The sequence below is a fragment of the Eleutherodactylus coqui genome, chromosome 2 (assembly GCF_035609145.1).
Source record: "Eleutherodactylus coqui strain aEleCoq1 chromosome 2, aEleCoq1.hap1, whole genome shotgun sequence".
Taxonomy (NCBI): Eukaryota; Metazoa; Chordata; class Amphibia; order Anura; family Eleutherodactylidae; genus Eleutherodactylus; species Eleutherodactylus coqui.
Window position 1 is genome coordinate 8683325 of NC_089838.1, and position 14669 is coordinate 8697993.

Here is a 14669-nt window from a genome sequence, read left to right on the forward strand (position 1 = left end):
TCTTGTACATAGGTGGCAGTATTATAATAGTTATATTCTTGTACATAGGGGGCAGTATTATAGTAGTTATATTCTTGTACATAGGAGGCAGTATTATAGTAGTTATATTCCTGTACATAGGGGCAGTATTATAGTAGTTATATTCTTGTACATAGGAGGCAGTATTATAGTAGTTATATTCTTGTACATAGGAGGCAGTATTATAGTAGTGATATTCTTGTACATAGAGGGCAGTATTATAGTAGTTATATTCCTGTACATAGGGGCAGTATTATAGTAGTTATATTCTTGTACATAGTGGGCAGTATTATAGTAGTTATATTCTTGTACATAGGAGCAGTATTATAGTAGTTACATTCTTGTACAGTGGAGCAGTATTATAGTAGTTATATTCTTGTACATAGGGGGCTGTATTATAGTAGTTATATTCTTGTACATAGGGGCAGTATTATAGTAGTTATATTCTTGTACATAGGGGCAGTATTATAGTAGTTATATTCTTGTACATAGGAGCAGTATTATAGTAGTTACATTCTTGTACAGTGGAGCAGTATTATAGTAGTTATATTCTTGTACATAGGGGGCAGTATTATAGTAGTTATACACAGCAGTAACGTAACAGGAAGGTCTTGCGCACTTAGCTAGCAGGGACAGAGAGAATATGTATTATAATAAGTCATGCAGGGACATGCCAAAAAATTAAAAATGATCATTCTGTAGCCTTAGAAGCTTATCACAGGGGCGGTGATGATGCGGTGCTAGTGATAATCCTATTTTGTGGAGTGGCTATTCATGCAGTTTCCTAATATTACAGCACATCGTAATCTCTGTGGTTCACCTAAGTAAATCGCCTGAATACCCGTTCTTATCCCCATCCTGAAGCCCTCAGACCTGCCGGTTGGTTTTGTAGGTCACAGTATCAGCTGCTGCGGACCTTTTCAAGTCAGCAAAGAAAATTGCAAGTGGAAAAGAAGGGAGAGGAGGGGGAATTGGAAATGCAATCAAGTGTTGCGGATTAATTAGAGCAGTTTGGAGCAACCTCCATGCTCCAAAATTAGAAGACGCTTTCTACTCGGCTGCTGTGAATGTTAAACAGAGAGGCCTGTGGAAAGCGACCAGAGGGGGGAATTTAACTCCCTCTGTCCAAGTTTGGACCCGCACCTGTTACTACTGTTCAATATGGCGGTACCATAGACTTATTGCGCGAAACACATGTGTCTGGCAGTGGATAATCAATTCCAATATCTTCCAGGTTGGGTGGTCATGCCAGTGTTGCGTGTATAGGGGTGTGGTGGAGTAATCACTAATGGAATACTTTGGTTTCTGTATTTGCAAGTTTAAAGGGCTATTCCATGTGGCCCCATAGACTCAAATCACTGAAGTGGTGTTTAGAAAAAGCTATTCTAAAATCCTCCCACAGGAAAAACCCTCCAAAAATCCCTTAATTTACGTTAATCCAACGGTCTGGTCCAAAGCCCAAGTTCTGTCAAGGTCGTGTAGGGGGTTGTTAAACTACCTGCCGTTGGGCTTTTGTGCCAATGTTCCCAGATCTGCCAGTTTTCAAACCCTGGTTTCACTCACGGCACTCTGCATCGGTAGTGTGTTAGACTACCAGTTCACTACACCTGCTCTCTGATTGGCTAGCACTGCTCACATGATCAGTGCCGACCAATCAAAAAGCAGTGTTTAGTGCCTTGGACTACCGATGATTTAGTCAGATTGCAGTGCCCATCTTGGATGGATGAAAACGGGGCCTGGAACAGGCAGAACGCGAGCTAAAATATCACTCACCCGCTCCCAGAACCGGACGAGGTTTGTTGTAAAAGTTTTGCCCAGGATTAAAAAAAAGTCTACCTTCTTCCAGAAGCAGCACCACAGCTGTGCACAGGTTATGTCTGGAATTGCAGCTCTGCCCCATTCACTTCAGTGGAGCTGAGCTGTAATGCCAGTCACAACCCATGAGCAGGCGACACTGGAGTATACCGCTCTAAAATGTGAAAACCGGTATTTAATATCTAATTTCTATCCTCTGAAGGTATTGGCCATAAGCCTGAGGCGGGCCTCACATGACCGGATTGTGATTGCGGATTCCATAGTAATACGCAGTTCCATCAGATGCCTTGAATTACGCCGTTCCGCTCACATGACCGGGCCACAATTGCGCAATGGACTTGCAGAAAATAAAACGCAGCGTGTTCTATTTTGCTGTGAAATCCGTGACCATGGGGCTTATTATGCTCTATGGTCGGGAATATACCTGCAGCCCATACGCAGTTACATAATGTATGGACTGTGGGTTCCTGCGTCGTCGCTAAGTGATGGTGCAGAAAATAGGGGAAAAAATGTGCGGCATGTATTGAGTAGAGACAGGAACAATGCAACCATCTTGAAAGAATGAAGAAAGGCTCCAGAAAGAAGTAGATCGGCCCAAACACTTCGTCCAAACCTCCATTCACCCAACAATCGGGCTGCGTAAAGCTGTCAACAAACGCTCTTTCGTCAGCCGATCATTAACTTTCAGCAAGTATTAACCCTTTGCAATCCAATTTTGGATTCAGGGTTTACTAGGGGGCTCTCTCTTTCTACAATTTTACAATGGCGTCATCTGCTGGCTGGAGCCAGTACTGCGGTATAGGACATGCCGGAGAGACCCCCGACAACAGAGCGGCCAGTAATATATAGTAAGAATACCCTGCTGGATGTCTTCCGACATCGGAGCTGTACAGCCTTCAATCAGAATGTCTTTAGAAGTCAGACAGTGGATTGGAAAGGGTTAAAATGCTCGTTGACCATCCGTGTCTCTTCCCGTGTTAATGGGGAGATGTGCAACCAGCCTATTGGGCAAAGGATGGCACTCGCAACGCTTCCTCCTCGTAAGCCGATTCTCGGGCCTGGCGCTGGTTACATTGGGCTGTTCTCCCCACCTCTCCTCCTGTGTCTGGCTGCAGCCGGAGCCTCCCCCCACTACTCTATCTGCATAATAAGCCCCACCCCTTAGCACCAAAAAAGGAAGACAACGGCAGGAGTTTAACCCCTCGTTCTCTGCATTTCTTCAAGCCTGTTTGCTTTAGCAACAGGAATGAAGTCAGAGTTGGGAATCGTTAGCCCGTTATTTATTTTTTTTCCCCTCATTGGAGATTTTGGATCCGTCACAAGCAAGTTGCACAGGTGACATCTCACCTGCCCAGTGGTGGCTGTCCGTTACCCACGCTCTCCTACCTTCCACATGGCAGGTGCCGCACGCATTAGGCTCCGTGCCAGTGTCTTCCTGAAATGCTGTGACAGATCTGTGTGAAGAGCAGTGATTAGCACCACGACCGCTAATTGCCATCCAGCTATTCTCAGTCGGCAGATTGTTGATTGTGATTTATGTATAAATAGCGCTGACAGCTCGGAGAGGTTCTTATGGATATACAGATGAGAGCCGGGCTAAGTGCAGCCACATTCGTCTCCTTGATGTACATCTGATGCCATACGAATAGTGGCGGACCCGAAAATAGTGACAAGAAAACGCCAGTAAATAGTTGCCGTCTTCTGTCGGAGTGTCCGCCATTACACTTCCTACTAGGGTTGTCACTCAGCTTTCCCAGGCTCCTGAGTGTCTTATTTTATATCAGTGCCCTTGACTATCATTCCATGGTAGTGAATACAGCGGTGGTCGGGCATATGTATCGCTGCTCCCATCACTTGGAGCATTCGGGGTCCACCGTTCTCAGGATCACTGGAGGTCCCCCTAGTCGGTCCTCCAGAAAGCAGATATTTATCGCCTCTCCTAAATGTTTATAGTGCAAAAAACCCCTTGGAAGAGACCCTCTGAGCCTGGACAGCGATGGCCACACCAATCCTCTTGCTATCTGAGGCGCACTGTGTATTAGTCTGCATCACTAGTCTGAGGGCCTATTTAGACACAACGATTATCGCTCAAAATACAGCTGAGCGCTCCAACCAGGGTATGCAGGAGACAGCTGGAGCGCTGCCTTCTGTATACAGCTCGTATCCCACTGGGAAGTCCCAGCGGGATACCAGCTGAAACAATGTTATCAGTGCCGCCTGCTGAGAAAATCAGATCAGCATGTGGCACTGATCAGGCTCATCGCTTATTCCTAGCTTACTAGAAACGAGCGATGAAGGAACACTGCACGATGACAGCGTATTTAGACAGAACGATAATCGCGCAAAAGATGGCTTTTGAGCAAATTCTGAGTGATAATCGTTGTCTAAATATCCTTAACACATTATACCTGCTGTAATTAACCAGTGCGAGCCACATGACCAGTGTGGACCAATCGGAGCAAGCATGTAGTGTCTTGTGCATACTGATCCATTGGTCAGAGGATCGGTGCGGCCATCTGCCTTTGTTCATGCCCGGAGGGTAGTTTTTAGTAGCATTGTTTGCTCTCTCACGTTCTGGCTCATGGGGGTCCCAAATTAGAGAATCCATATACTCCAATTGGCTAAATATATGGGCTGTCATTTGAAGACCGCCCGCCATTGTCCATAGACTCTGTTTCTATTTCAGTACTTGGTTGTGTCGTTATATCTTCCAGACAGACTACGAAGGTCAGGCCAAAAAGATGCTGGAGCTGATGGAAAACACCGATATGATTATCATCGCTGGTGGAAATGGGACCCTGCAAGAGGTAAGGAGAAGACAATCTGAGAGGTGTGCCCAAGTCCTAGACTAGAACCACCGGTCCTAGATCAGATCTTCCAACATATCTGGATGTGACCATGGAGCTGCCATACACTAGATCCATCATCTGTCGTCATATAGTTGTAGTCCCTGAGTAAATCCATTGGCATTGTGTGGGGAGATCCATCATCATCGGCATGGACTAGATCCATCAGCAGATCTATCGTTACTCCCGTCAAAGACTACACCGACCAGCCATGACACAAAACCACTAACGGGTGAAGGGAATAACCCTGATCAGGTGGCGTCTGTCAGCGGGGGGGCTAGCAGGCAGCAGGTGATTGGCCAGTTCTTGAAGTTGATGAATTGGGAGCCAGAAAATGGGTAATGGTAAGGATCTTAGCAACTCCCTAAGTTGGCTTCTAACTTATTGTTTTGGGGGTTTTTTGCCTTCCTCTGGGTCAACATTAGGGGGTAATGGGCTGAACTGGATGGACTATGTTACTATGACTATGGCAAGGGGCAAATTGTGATGTGTGGGTGGGTGGGCTGGGACTCTTGTCCTTATTACAGTGTGGGTCAGTAGACATATAACCGTGCTGCTAACACGTAACCGTGGCCGTAACACGCTTGTGTGTAACCAGCTTTAGTCATATCTGCCACTATTGTATGGACGCAGGACCCGCTTGTATTGTGTTGCGGACCCGATGTATGCGATGGTCTGGAACGCTTTGTGACTTGTTGGCCTTGTGTCTCGCAGGTTATCACCGGACTCCTCCGCAGGGCTGATCAGGTAATAGTCACCCACAGTGTATTGTGGGAAATTGTCATTGCTGCTGTCACTTCACTCCCTGCTGATTCCACTTGGAACAAGACGACAGACCGTATTATTTTATTGTGCGCCCCCTGTGCCCCGCAGGTGGCATGGATCCGCTTCCTTTAAAGGGGTCGTCTAGTGTAAGTTAATTAAAGCTTGATTATTGTAGGAAAGAAACGTTTTGCAACTGTCTAACCTGCTTGTGTTTCACTGCTTGTTGTCGCTCGATGGAAATACTTAGTCCTGTTTGCACAGCTGATGGTTCGTTACAGTGTATCGGCACACACTTCTCTCCTGTCCTGGACTTCAAAGTAACAAACTGCAGCTGTGTGATAAGGACTTGGTTAGAAAAGAGTTCTGAGCCTCTGAATATAAACCAGAAAGATCCCATTCACTGACAGCAAGCAGGAAACTTGGAACAATAAGAGGAACCGAGACACAAAGTATGTTGAGAAGTTGTGACTCTCTTGTATTTCGTCCAGTGATCCCGTCTTGTTTTTCAGGGTTCATTCAGTAATATCCCAATCGGGTTCATTCCACTTGGCGCGACCAACACCATTAGCCAGACGCTGTACCCCAAGTCTGAGAATAAGGTCCAGTAAGTGTGGCTTACCTCTTGTATGTGACGGGGTTTTCCTGTATATATGATCACTGCTAGAGCACTTTATAGAGGTCAGAGCTTCAATGCTCTGCTCTGCTTCACACAGCCATACAGTTACATGATAAACTTCTGGCTGCCTGCAGTTGCCACTAGGGGGCACTTGCTGTACACATTTACATAGCTGCCATGCATCTCAATAATAAATCTTTGGCTTTTAGCTCAAAAGCTATTTAAATTGGATGTGAATAAGTCTTAAGGCGACTCCTATAAACAAGTGAGTCTATAAGGCTGCCTTTAAAAGGGATCTCCAGCTCTATAAAATTGATGACCATCAATATTTGATAAGCAGGGTCTTACTCTCAACACCGACCACTGATCAGCTGATTTGAGGGGGGGGGGGGTCTTGGTGCACAACGTACGTTTTGCAGTGACAGATTCAGGTATTGCAGTTCAGTCTCTTTCACTTGATTATGACTGAAGTGCAGTACCAGGTTCAGCCACTATTAAAAGTATGGCGCTGTGCCTAGTAAATAGTGAAGAGGATGCAGCACTCGCTGGAACACCGCAGATCAACGGTGGTGCCAGGAGTCTGAACTCCAGCAGTCTGAGGATAGGCTATCAATTTTCTATCCCTTTAATGACTTATCCCAAATCCGCCTGACCACTCACATTCACCGCTTTATAGCCGCAAATGTGATTTCTGTCAGGAATTGTTCCCAGCTGTAGTTAGACTGCTTGTTAGGCGGACCTAACATGTGTAAGTTGTCTTAATATATGAAGGCCCTACAAGGTGGTGATGCCTGTCATATAGCGTCCACTAATGCCGAGAATGAATGTGCGTAAGGTTTAGATCATCTGCCCGTGTGGTGAGCGGTCTGCCAATGAACATGCCAGCCAACGCTTGTTCATGAGGCTTACACAGGAGGGTGATCAGCAGTATAGGCACACGCCATCATTACTACAGTCATCTGTCCCCATACTGCTCGACATCAGAAGATCTGCAGCCGGCCAGCGACTATATATTCTGCTCACATAAACAAGTCCATCAGCGGCAAACGAGCGGGTTTTGTTTTTTGTTTTTTTTTCATACGTTGGCACACTTGCAGAGCCCGACGATCGTACCCAAATGTCAGGCCATGTAAATGCCCAGTAAGTTCCAGTGAGGGAGTTCTGACAAGCAAATAGGATGCTCATAGTAGATGGGCTAAACCTTCAAAAAAAAACTCAGTACGACGTAGTGACATATCGAAAACTTTGACCAGTGGGGGCCAGCTGCCGAGACCTCCACTGAGTGCAAAAATCAAGTGGCTTAAAGACCCTTTTTTGTATAATCACAGTAGAAAGTCTACGAGTCCGTCCGAGCCGAAGAGAAACCGCGCTCAGCTAGTGATTCTGCCTTCATTTTAGCATGCGGTGGGGGTCTGAGCACCCGGACCCCACTAACTAAAACCTCTGCTGTGTCATAATGTCATCACAGTTTAAGGGTTTAGTTATGTTTCAGATGATAACATTCTAGCTGCCACCAGGGCGAGCTTAGTGTATGTATGATAACAGACGCCTCTATATAGGTTGAGATTATTTATATATGTGTATACACTGAAATGGCAAAAGTCATGGGACAGGAACTAATATCATGTGGGACCCCCTGCAGCCCAGCAAAGTGCAGCAACTCCATGTGACATCAGTTCTACCAGTGGATGGAAGACGTCTGGAGGGACGTTCAACCATACTGTCTGGATACCCCCCACAGCTCCTTGTAGGTGCAGGATCTCAGGTGTGAATGGACATCTCCACCACATCTCGTAAATCCTCGATTTGGGCTCATGTCTAGCAATGTGCAGGCCCTGCCATTCATAGGAATGCTCCTTGAACCAATTCTGGACCGCTTGGATGGTTGGTGTATTGATACCGTGACTCATCGGATGTACACTCCACATGTTGTCAGTCCTCTAGGGTCAAGTTAGTAACATCATGAGCCCAGGTGAGGCGCTGCGTCCAGTGATAAGAGAGGCGCTCTGGTGGGTCTTCTCCCATATGTCATGGAAGCTAAAGAACGCTACCCTGACTTGTGGATCAAGGAATGCCCCATGCATCTGGCACCCACTATCATTTGAACCCTGACATTTCACGTTGCCTCGCCATGAGGTTCGCGTTCAAACGCTCTCACTAGATAACGCCTCACAGTTTATACAGATGTGGGCGCCCCCTGAGGTCAGTTAATAATCAGTTTACATACTACTATCCCCTGACTTCTGGCGCATCAGCGTGGGCGTTTCTGCGTAAAACAACTTTTGAGAACTTGAGAAACTTCAATCCCCGTCCTTCCCAATCTTTACCGCAGTCCCTGATCCTGCCTGCACCCTACCGGTCCTGACAAATAACCCGGCGCACTTGCTGATTACCGGCAGAGGCAATTTAATTCCTTTGCGTTTTATTGCTCATAAATACGTCTTAAATGTTGGAGTGTTCCATAGCCGAGATGAAGGCTACACGCCGGAATGACTTACCCTTTAGAGATTCGTCAAATAACCGTGCGCTTGTAAAGTTTTAATTGGCCCCTGTCTCCCTCTCCTTGTTTGACCTATACAGACACAAGCGCCTGTCTACTTCTACAATCAAAACAATTGTCTGGGACATCTCTGTGATAAAAGAGGGGGCGGGAAGGGTTAATTGAAGTTCCTCTTTCCCCGAATTAAAGATACAGCCATTATGAGGAGGGTTGTTATTAGGCCTCGCTGTGTAGGAGCCGAGGTTTTAAGATTTCCTTTGTTTTGCTCATGAAAATTTCATAGCACTTGTGCCATTAAAAAGGATCTACAGAGAAAACCGCTTAAAGGGGTAAGAGCGCTGGAGCAGCCGAGCTGGAGTATTCGGGCATACCGCTAGTGAGACATAGAAAACATCCCCGTCATCTTAGATCCTTTATGTACAGTAACTTTGTGGCGCTTTTCCCTTTAAAGCTGAGACATTGGACCAGCTGGGCCGGATGACTGTGTAATGTGTACGGCGGAGTCCCAGGCTTCCCTCAACAACAGATTTTGGAATACAGAAGGATCAGGCATGTTGGATTTCAATGGGCTCAGTCCTTTGTTCCGCCTGGCAGCGGCTTGTTCTTTTTGAAATGGGTGGGCAGAAGGATGTATATATAAATATGAAAGGGAGGAGAGAAGAGTCAGGAGGAGTAGCTGCCAGCTGACCGAGCGTTGGTCCAATAACCATCTAAAGTGTGTGAGCCCCTTAAAATGAACTTGCAGAAAGTTGTTTGCCGTGTTGCAGACTGTAGCCTGGTCTCATCTGTACTGTACAAGCTTCCTAGCTGTACCCTCAGTGCGTTGGCACCATGCAGAGGCTGCTGCAATCACAGGGATTCATTAACTGGCAAGTTCTTCTTACCGGCACAGAAATGGCTTGACTATAATAATAACATAAATATAATCCTAACACAAATGGGGAATTTCAAGTTATTTTAGTTGTTTCTCTCAGCAAGGATCAAATGTTAGTTCAACAGCTATCTGAAGTGTATGAGCACCATAACTTACTAACAGGGAGCTGTTTGCATTAGCTGTCATGCTACAGTCCGCTCACACGGGTGTATGTGTCCTGCGTGTTACATGCTTGTTTTTCAGTTATGTAAACTACACAGCAGATACCCATGCATATTTGCTGCATATGTTACATCCCTACAGCCTGTATTTGTGCATATTAAGCACCAGATTAGGGCATGCGGTATTCCATTTCACATGCGTAATAAAAAGCACAGCTGTAAGTGGCCCAATAGAAATAATTGGTCTTTTACCACCGCATTTTATGTGCGGCACATGCGGCCGTGTGAGTGAGCCCCAACAGATACCATGGAGCTGCCTCTACAAATATGCTCGCTCACATTGCACTTGCCATTCCTTCCCCATATCCTCAATGCACTTGGATGGTCCCAAGGCTGCTGTAATCACAGGACTTCCTTAGCCATCAGGTTCCCCTGCATACAGTAAGGCCTCGGTCACACGGGCGTTTTTGGGTCCGACTTGCAGACGCGCTTGCGATCTGCAGATATATAGATCCAATGCAGCCTTTCCCCGAAAATTCATACAGTGCTTGCTGGCAGCCCATTGCTTTCAATGGAGCCGGCTGTATTGCCGGCTCCATTGAATTCAATGGGCGAACATCATTCCCCCTCTGCCACAGCTGGATAGCGGGCAGCGCTCGGCCCTTTCACTGAAAACGCTGCTAGGTGCAGATTTTTCAGCGACTCGTCTGCCTCGGTCACGCGATTTGCGGATGGGCATCCATTATGCGATCCGCAAATCGCGTGAAAAAACGCCCGTCTGACTGAGGCCTAAGGCTCCTTTTACAAGGACCAAAAAATCGTTCGCACGAGCGAAGGATAACAGAGTTCCTTCCTGCAGCCCGTTTATACAGGCAGATGATAAATCCTTCACAATTGCGTTTGATATCGTTCAGTTGTTTGCATTCATTGTACCAGTGATTGGGTTTGACTGATCGATCCCCGTTCACAATTATTATTTCTACACTTGTGTAAAACGAACGACGGACAAGAAGCGAACAAATTCTCTTTTGTTGTCCAATCGTTATCTGCGTTTACATAGAGCAATTTATTGTTCAAATTCACACAATTTACAGCAATGCGCAGTACGACTGTCGGGCACATAAGGACCTGACAGCCCTGTGCTTTTGCACAAGGACGATAGTCTGTCAGATGATGGAGACGGAGCGCGCCGGAGATCTCTTCATAGTACGACTTCTTGTTCAGCACCCTGTTGGGGGCCTTGTGTACATGGGGCCCACAGTCGTCTGTATTTGCTCATTTTAGCTATTATTCGGGTTTACAATCGTCCTGTGTAAAGGTACATTTAGATATTCAGGTTACTGACCTCTCTCAGCAGGGAGAAAGTAAAGGACTACGGCATTTTAATAAAGCAGTGTATCCAATTATAGGATGCTAATGAGCAGCTTAGAGCAATGGGTTTTTTAATTCTAGAATAGAAACTTGAATTTACACACAGAGGTGCATATCCTAAGAAATTTTCAAAGGGGTTTTCCAGGCAGCGTTGGCTGTCAGTGCTGGGCTACACCAGGGTTGAAACGGAAGCCGCTGCTCCGACCCCTGTGCAGTGGCCCGGGGCTCATAATTGTGGGCCGCGGCCCGGGGGCTCATAATTGTGGGCCGCGGCCCGGGGGCTCATAATTGTGGGCCGCGGCCCGGGGGCTCATAATTGTGGGCCGCGGCCCGGGGGCTCATAATTGTGGGCCGCGGCCCGGGGGCTCATAATTGTGGGCCGCGGCCCGGGGGCTCATAATTGTGGGCCGCGGCCCGGGGGCTCATAATTGTGGGCCGCGGCCCGGGGGCTCATAATTGTGGGCACTACACAGGGGTTGGAGCAGTGGCTTCTCTTCTGACCGCGGTGTAGTCCAGCATTGACAGCTTGCACTGCCTGGACAACCCCCTTTTAGTGTCGCTGAAGGTATACTTTAAAATAACGAAGCAGATTTATGTGCAGTTCTATGAACCGTATACTCCAACCTCCAGGTCACATGCAGATTGCACATTGATGATTTGTGCTCGTGTTTTCAATGGGGGGGATGAGATAAGCCTCTACCAAGCAACTGTGGGGGCAGTTTACCTCCTTTTGAGAATATCAGCATGTCGAAATTCATCACACTGGATCCTATTTTCTTCCTCTGACATCTGTCGCTCGAACATCTAATCCACATTAGACGGTTGGCTGGTCCCACTGAAGTCGGTGTGTTTGGCCAACCCTAGACTCACACGTGTGGCCATATTTATGCCGAAGCCTTCTAAGAAGTATTCACAATCTGTAATCTAGACTAGAATGAGGCACAAACAAGTCCTAACGTCCATCTAAGCCAATCTCAGTTCTTCATACGTTTCTTTCAGGACTATCTCTGATGCCACACTTGCCATCCTGCAAGGAGAGACAATGCCGCTTGATGTGCTGCAAATAAAGGTAAGGAACATATGGATTGTATGTAAGATGGATATCCACACTCTTCTACTTGTGGCGGGTTTATCTTACACAGCAATCAGAGCTGCAGTGTAAAGCATAGTCGATTTTAGTATTTGGGGACTACATGGTACAAGGATGGTGTATAGATAACACCACCCCATCAATAAGCTAGCTGCATCCTATGTAGTATGGGGGTCACAGGTGCAAACATCCGGGCCAGTCGACCCCTTGCCGTAAAAACAAGTATTGTGTCCTTCGTGGCCACGTGCCCCTAAGAACCGTAATGGAGCATAGCTACTATCCGGCTTGCACCAGAATTGCAGCATCAAAAAGTATTGGTTTTGGTACAAGGGCCAATATTGCAGGTTTTTTGATCGCTTATGCGGACCCCTGTTTTTTGTTTTTTTTTAAGTGGGCAGGGCTGGTTTCGGGGGCGTGGCTCATGAGACTTACTATGATTAGCTGAAACATATGCTATTAGCTGGCGTAGGTTTTAATCCGGGGCATTGAGGATTCAACAGATGCAACAAATGTATTAAAGTGGTTGTATCAAGATTGCAAGTTATTCCCTGTTCAAAGGATAGGGAATAACTTCCTGGTGGGTGGGGGGTCTCAGCGGTGAGACCCCTGCCGATTCTTAGAATAGAACTTCTGTGTCTTGTTCTGCGGATGCCACTCAGGTGTCTCCGCAGCCCCAATGGAGGGGAATGGGCGCTAGTCCACTTGTGTGCCCAGCGCTCCAATCAGTCTCCTCCTCAGTGCGAGTTTGGTGGGGGTGAGGATGCAGTAACCCCACAGTGACGACGAGGGGGGGGGGGGGACGACGACACAGGACTCCTGTTCTCAAGATCAGCAGGGGTCTCCGCAGTAAGACCCCTTCCTAATGATAGGCGATAACTTGCAATCTTGGTGCAACCCCTTTAAGACGCTTGTGTCTCCAAATCCATTTTTGCATTTACTGGCGCATACTTTACTTAGACCTGTGTTTCATACGCCCGTTTAAGTACATATGCCCCCATGTCGTCTCTGTTGCACCTATTGGCACTTTCACCTACCAACGCGACAGCAGGCTTGCAAAGGAGCAAGATGCATGAGGCCACTCAGACGCTCGGTAATGGCAAATTGGCTTTAATAAATGTGTTTATCCGCCCAGCAAGACCTCTTGTTTAATCCTAATTTTAATCCAATATATATAATAGTTCTTTTATTGATCTGCAGGAAGGTGAGTAAAAAAAACTGCCGTGAGGATAATCAGGTCTCATTAGGTAAAATAAACACTATGTGACCGGTAGCACTAATCACGCCGTGTGCCGCATCCGAGGCTCTTATCAATCATTCCGGCAGAGGAATCTGTTCTGGTTGTCGCCCTCATCGGGTTTCTTGGCAAGTCGTCCTTGGTATCTATTGCTTCTGTCTTCTCTCCCCCAGGGGGAGCAGGAGCAGCCCGTCTTTGCACTGAATGGCTTGAGATGGGGCAGTTATCAGGATGCTGCTGCAAAATCCACCAAGTAAGTCCATGTGTTCACAGAGTATTTCCTCCTCAAGGACTTGCATGTACATGTAGTAGCACGTTGCACTTCCTTTGGCCTTCAGAACCGCACCAATTCGTCGTGGAGTTGATGGGTGATGAAACTGTTCTGCAGGAATATCGGCCCCTGCGGACAGGAAGCTTATGGTAGGGGGAGGTGCTGACATGCTCTGACTGGCTGACAGGAATAGGTCATCAATTTAAGCTGTTTGTGCCAAATTCTGACCTCCCATCAGTGCGGGGCAACAGAAATCTGGACTACAGATGAGCAAGCATACTCGCAATGGGCAATTGCTCGATTGAGCATTGTCCTTAGCGAGTATCTCCCCGCTCGGGAGAAAAGGTTCGGCTGCCGGCGCGGGTGACAGGTGAGTTGCGGCAGTCAGCGGGGGGAGGGGGGGAAAGGGAGATCTCGCCGCTCTGCCCCGCAGCTCCCCGCCCGCCGCCGGCAGCCGAATCTTTGCTCCCGAGTGGGCAGGTACTCGCTAAGGGCAATGCTCAATCGAGCAATTGCCCTTTGCGAGTATGCTCGCTCATCTCTAATCTGGACCCATCTGACCAGGAGATATTTTTCCGCTGCTCAGTGATACAAGTTTTTTTAGTGCTCTTTTGCCTGCTGGAGTCTCGCCTTTCTGTTTCTCCTGTACAAAGTGGCACTAGAAGGGGTCACCTGCTGTTATATGCCATCCGTGCCAAGGAACGGCAAGTTGTCTGTTTGGACACGTTAGCTGGAGCTCCAGCATTGTATTTAGCTGCCTCTGACTGTGCTGCACCTATTGGGCAGAGTGGTTTCTGACATCCTCCTCTGACCCCTTTCAGCGATATGTTCTTAGGTCCACAAGATCCCCTTTGGCTGGATGTTTTTCCTCCATCATGCCATTCTTGGCATACTCTCCACATCATGTGGTTGGCAGTGAAATCCTGAACCGGGCTAGTCTAGCACTGATGACCGGACCTCGTTGGAGTCCTTCTCGGCCAGGTCTGATGCCACGCAGAGACGCCAATGTCAGTGCGGCTATAACGGACAGACTAACGGTCTCTGCGGATTCCACTTAACATCACACATTATACTTCATAGCACAAAAAATAGGTGACGGACGTCCTTT

General features: G+C 47.3%; 1 protein-coding gene across 1 annotated transcript in view; it reads left to right on the plus strand.

The window, feature by feature from the left end:
* Positions 1 to 14669, plus strand: part of AGK (acylglycerol kinase) — a 48886-nt gene that overhangs the window by 19314 nt on the left and 14903 nt on the right. The window contains exons 6-10 of the mRNA XM_066590281.1: positions 4548 to 4640; positions 5394 to 5426; positions 5954 to 6048; positions 11966 to 12035; positions 13464 to 13543. Coding sequence (XP_066446378.1) covers positions 4548 to 4640; positions 5394 to 5426; positions 5954 to 6048; positions 11966 to 12035; positions 13464 to 13543 — 371 coding nt within the window. The remainder of the gene's footprint in view (positions 1 to 4547; positions 4641 to 5393; positions 5427 to 5953; positions 6049 to 11965; positions 12036 to 13463; positions 13544 to 14669) is intronic.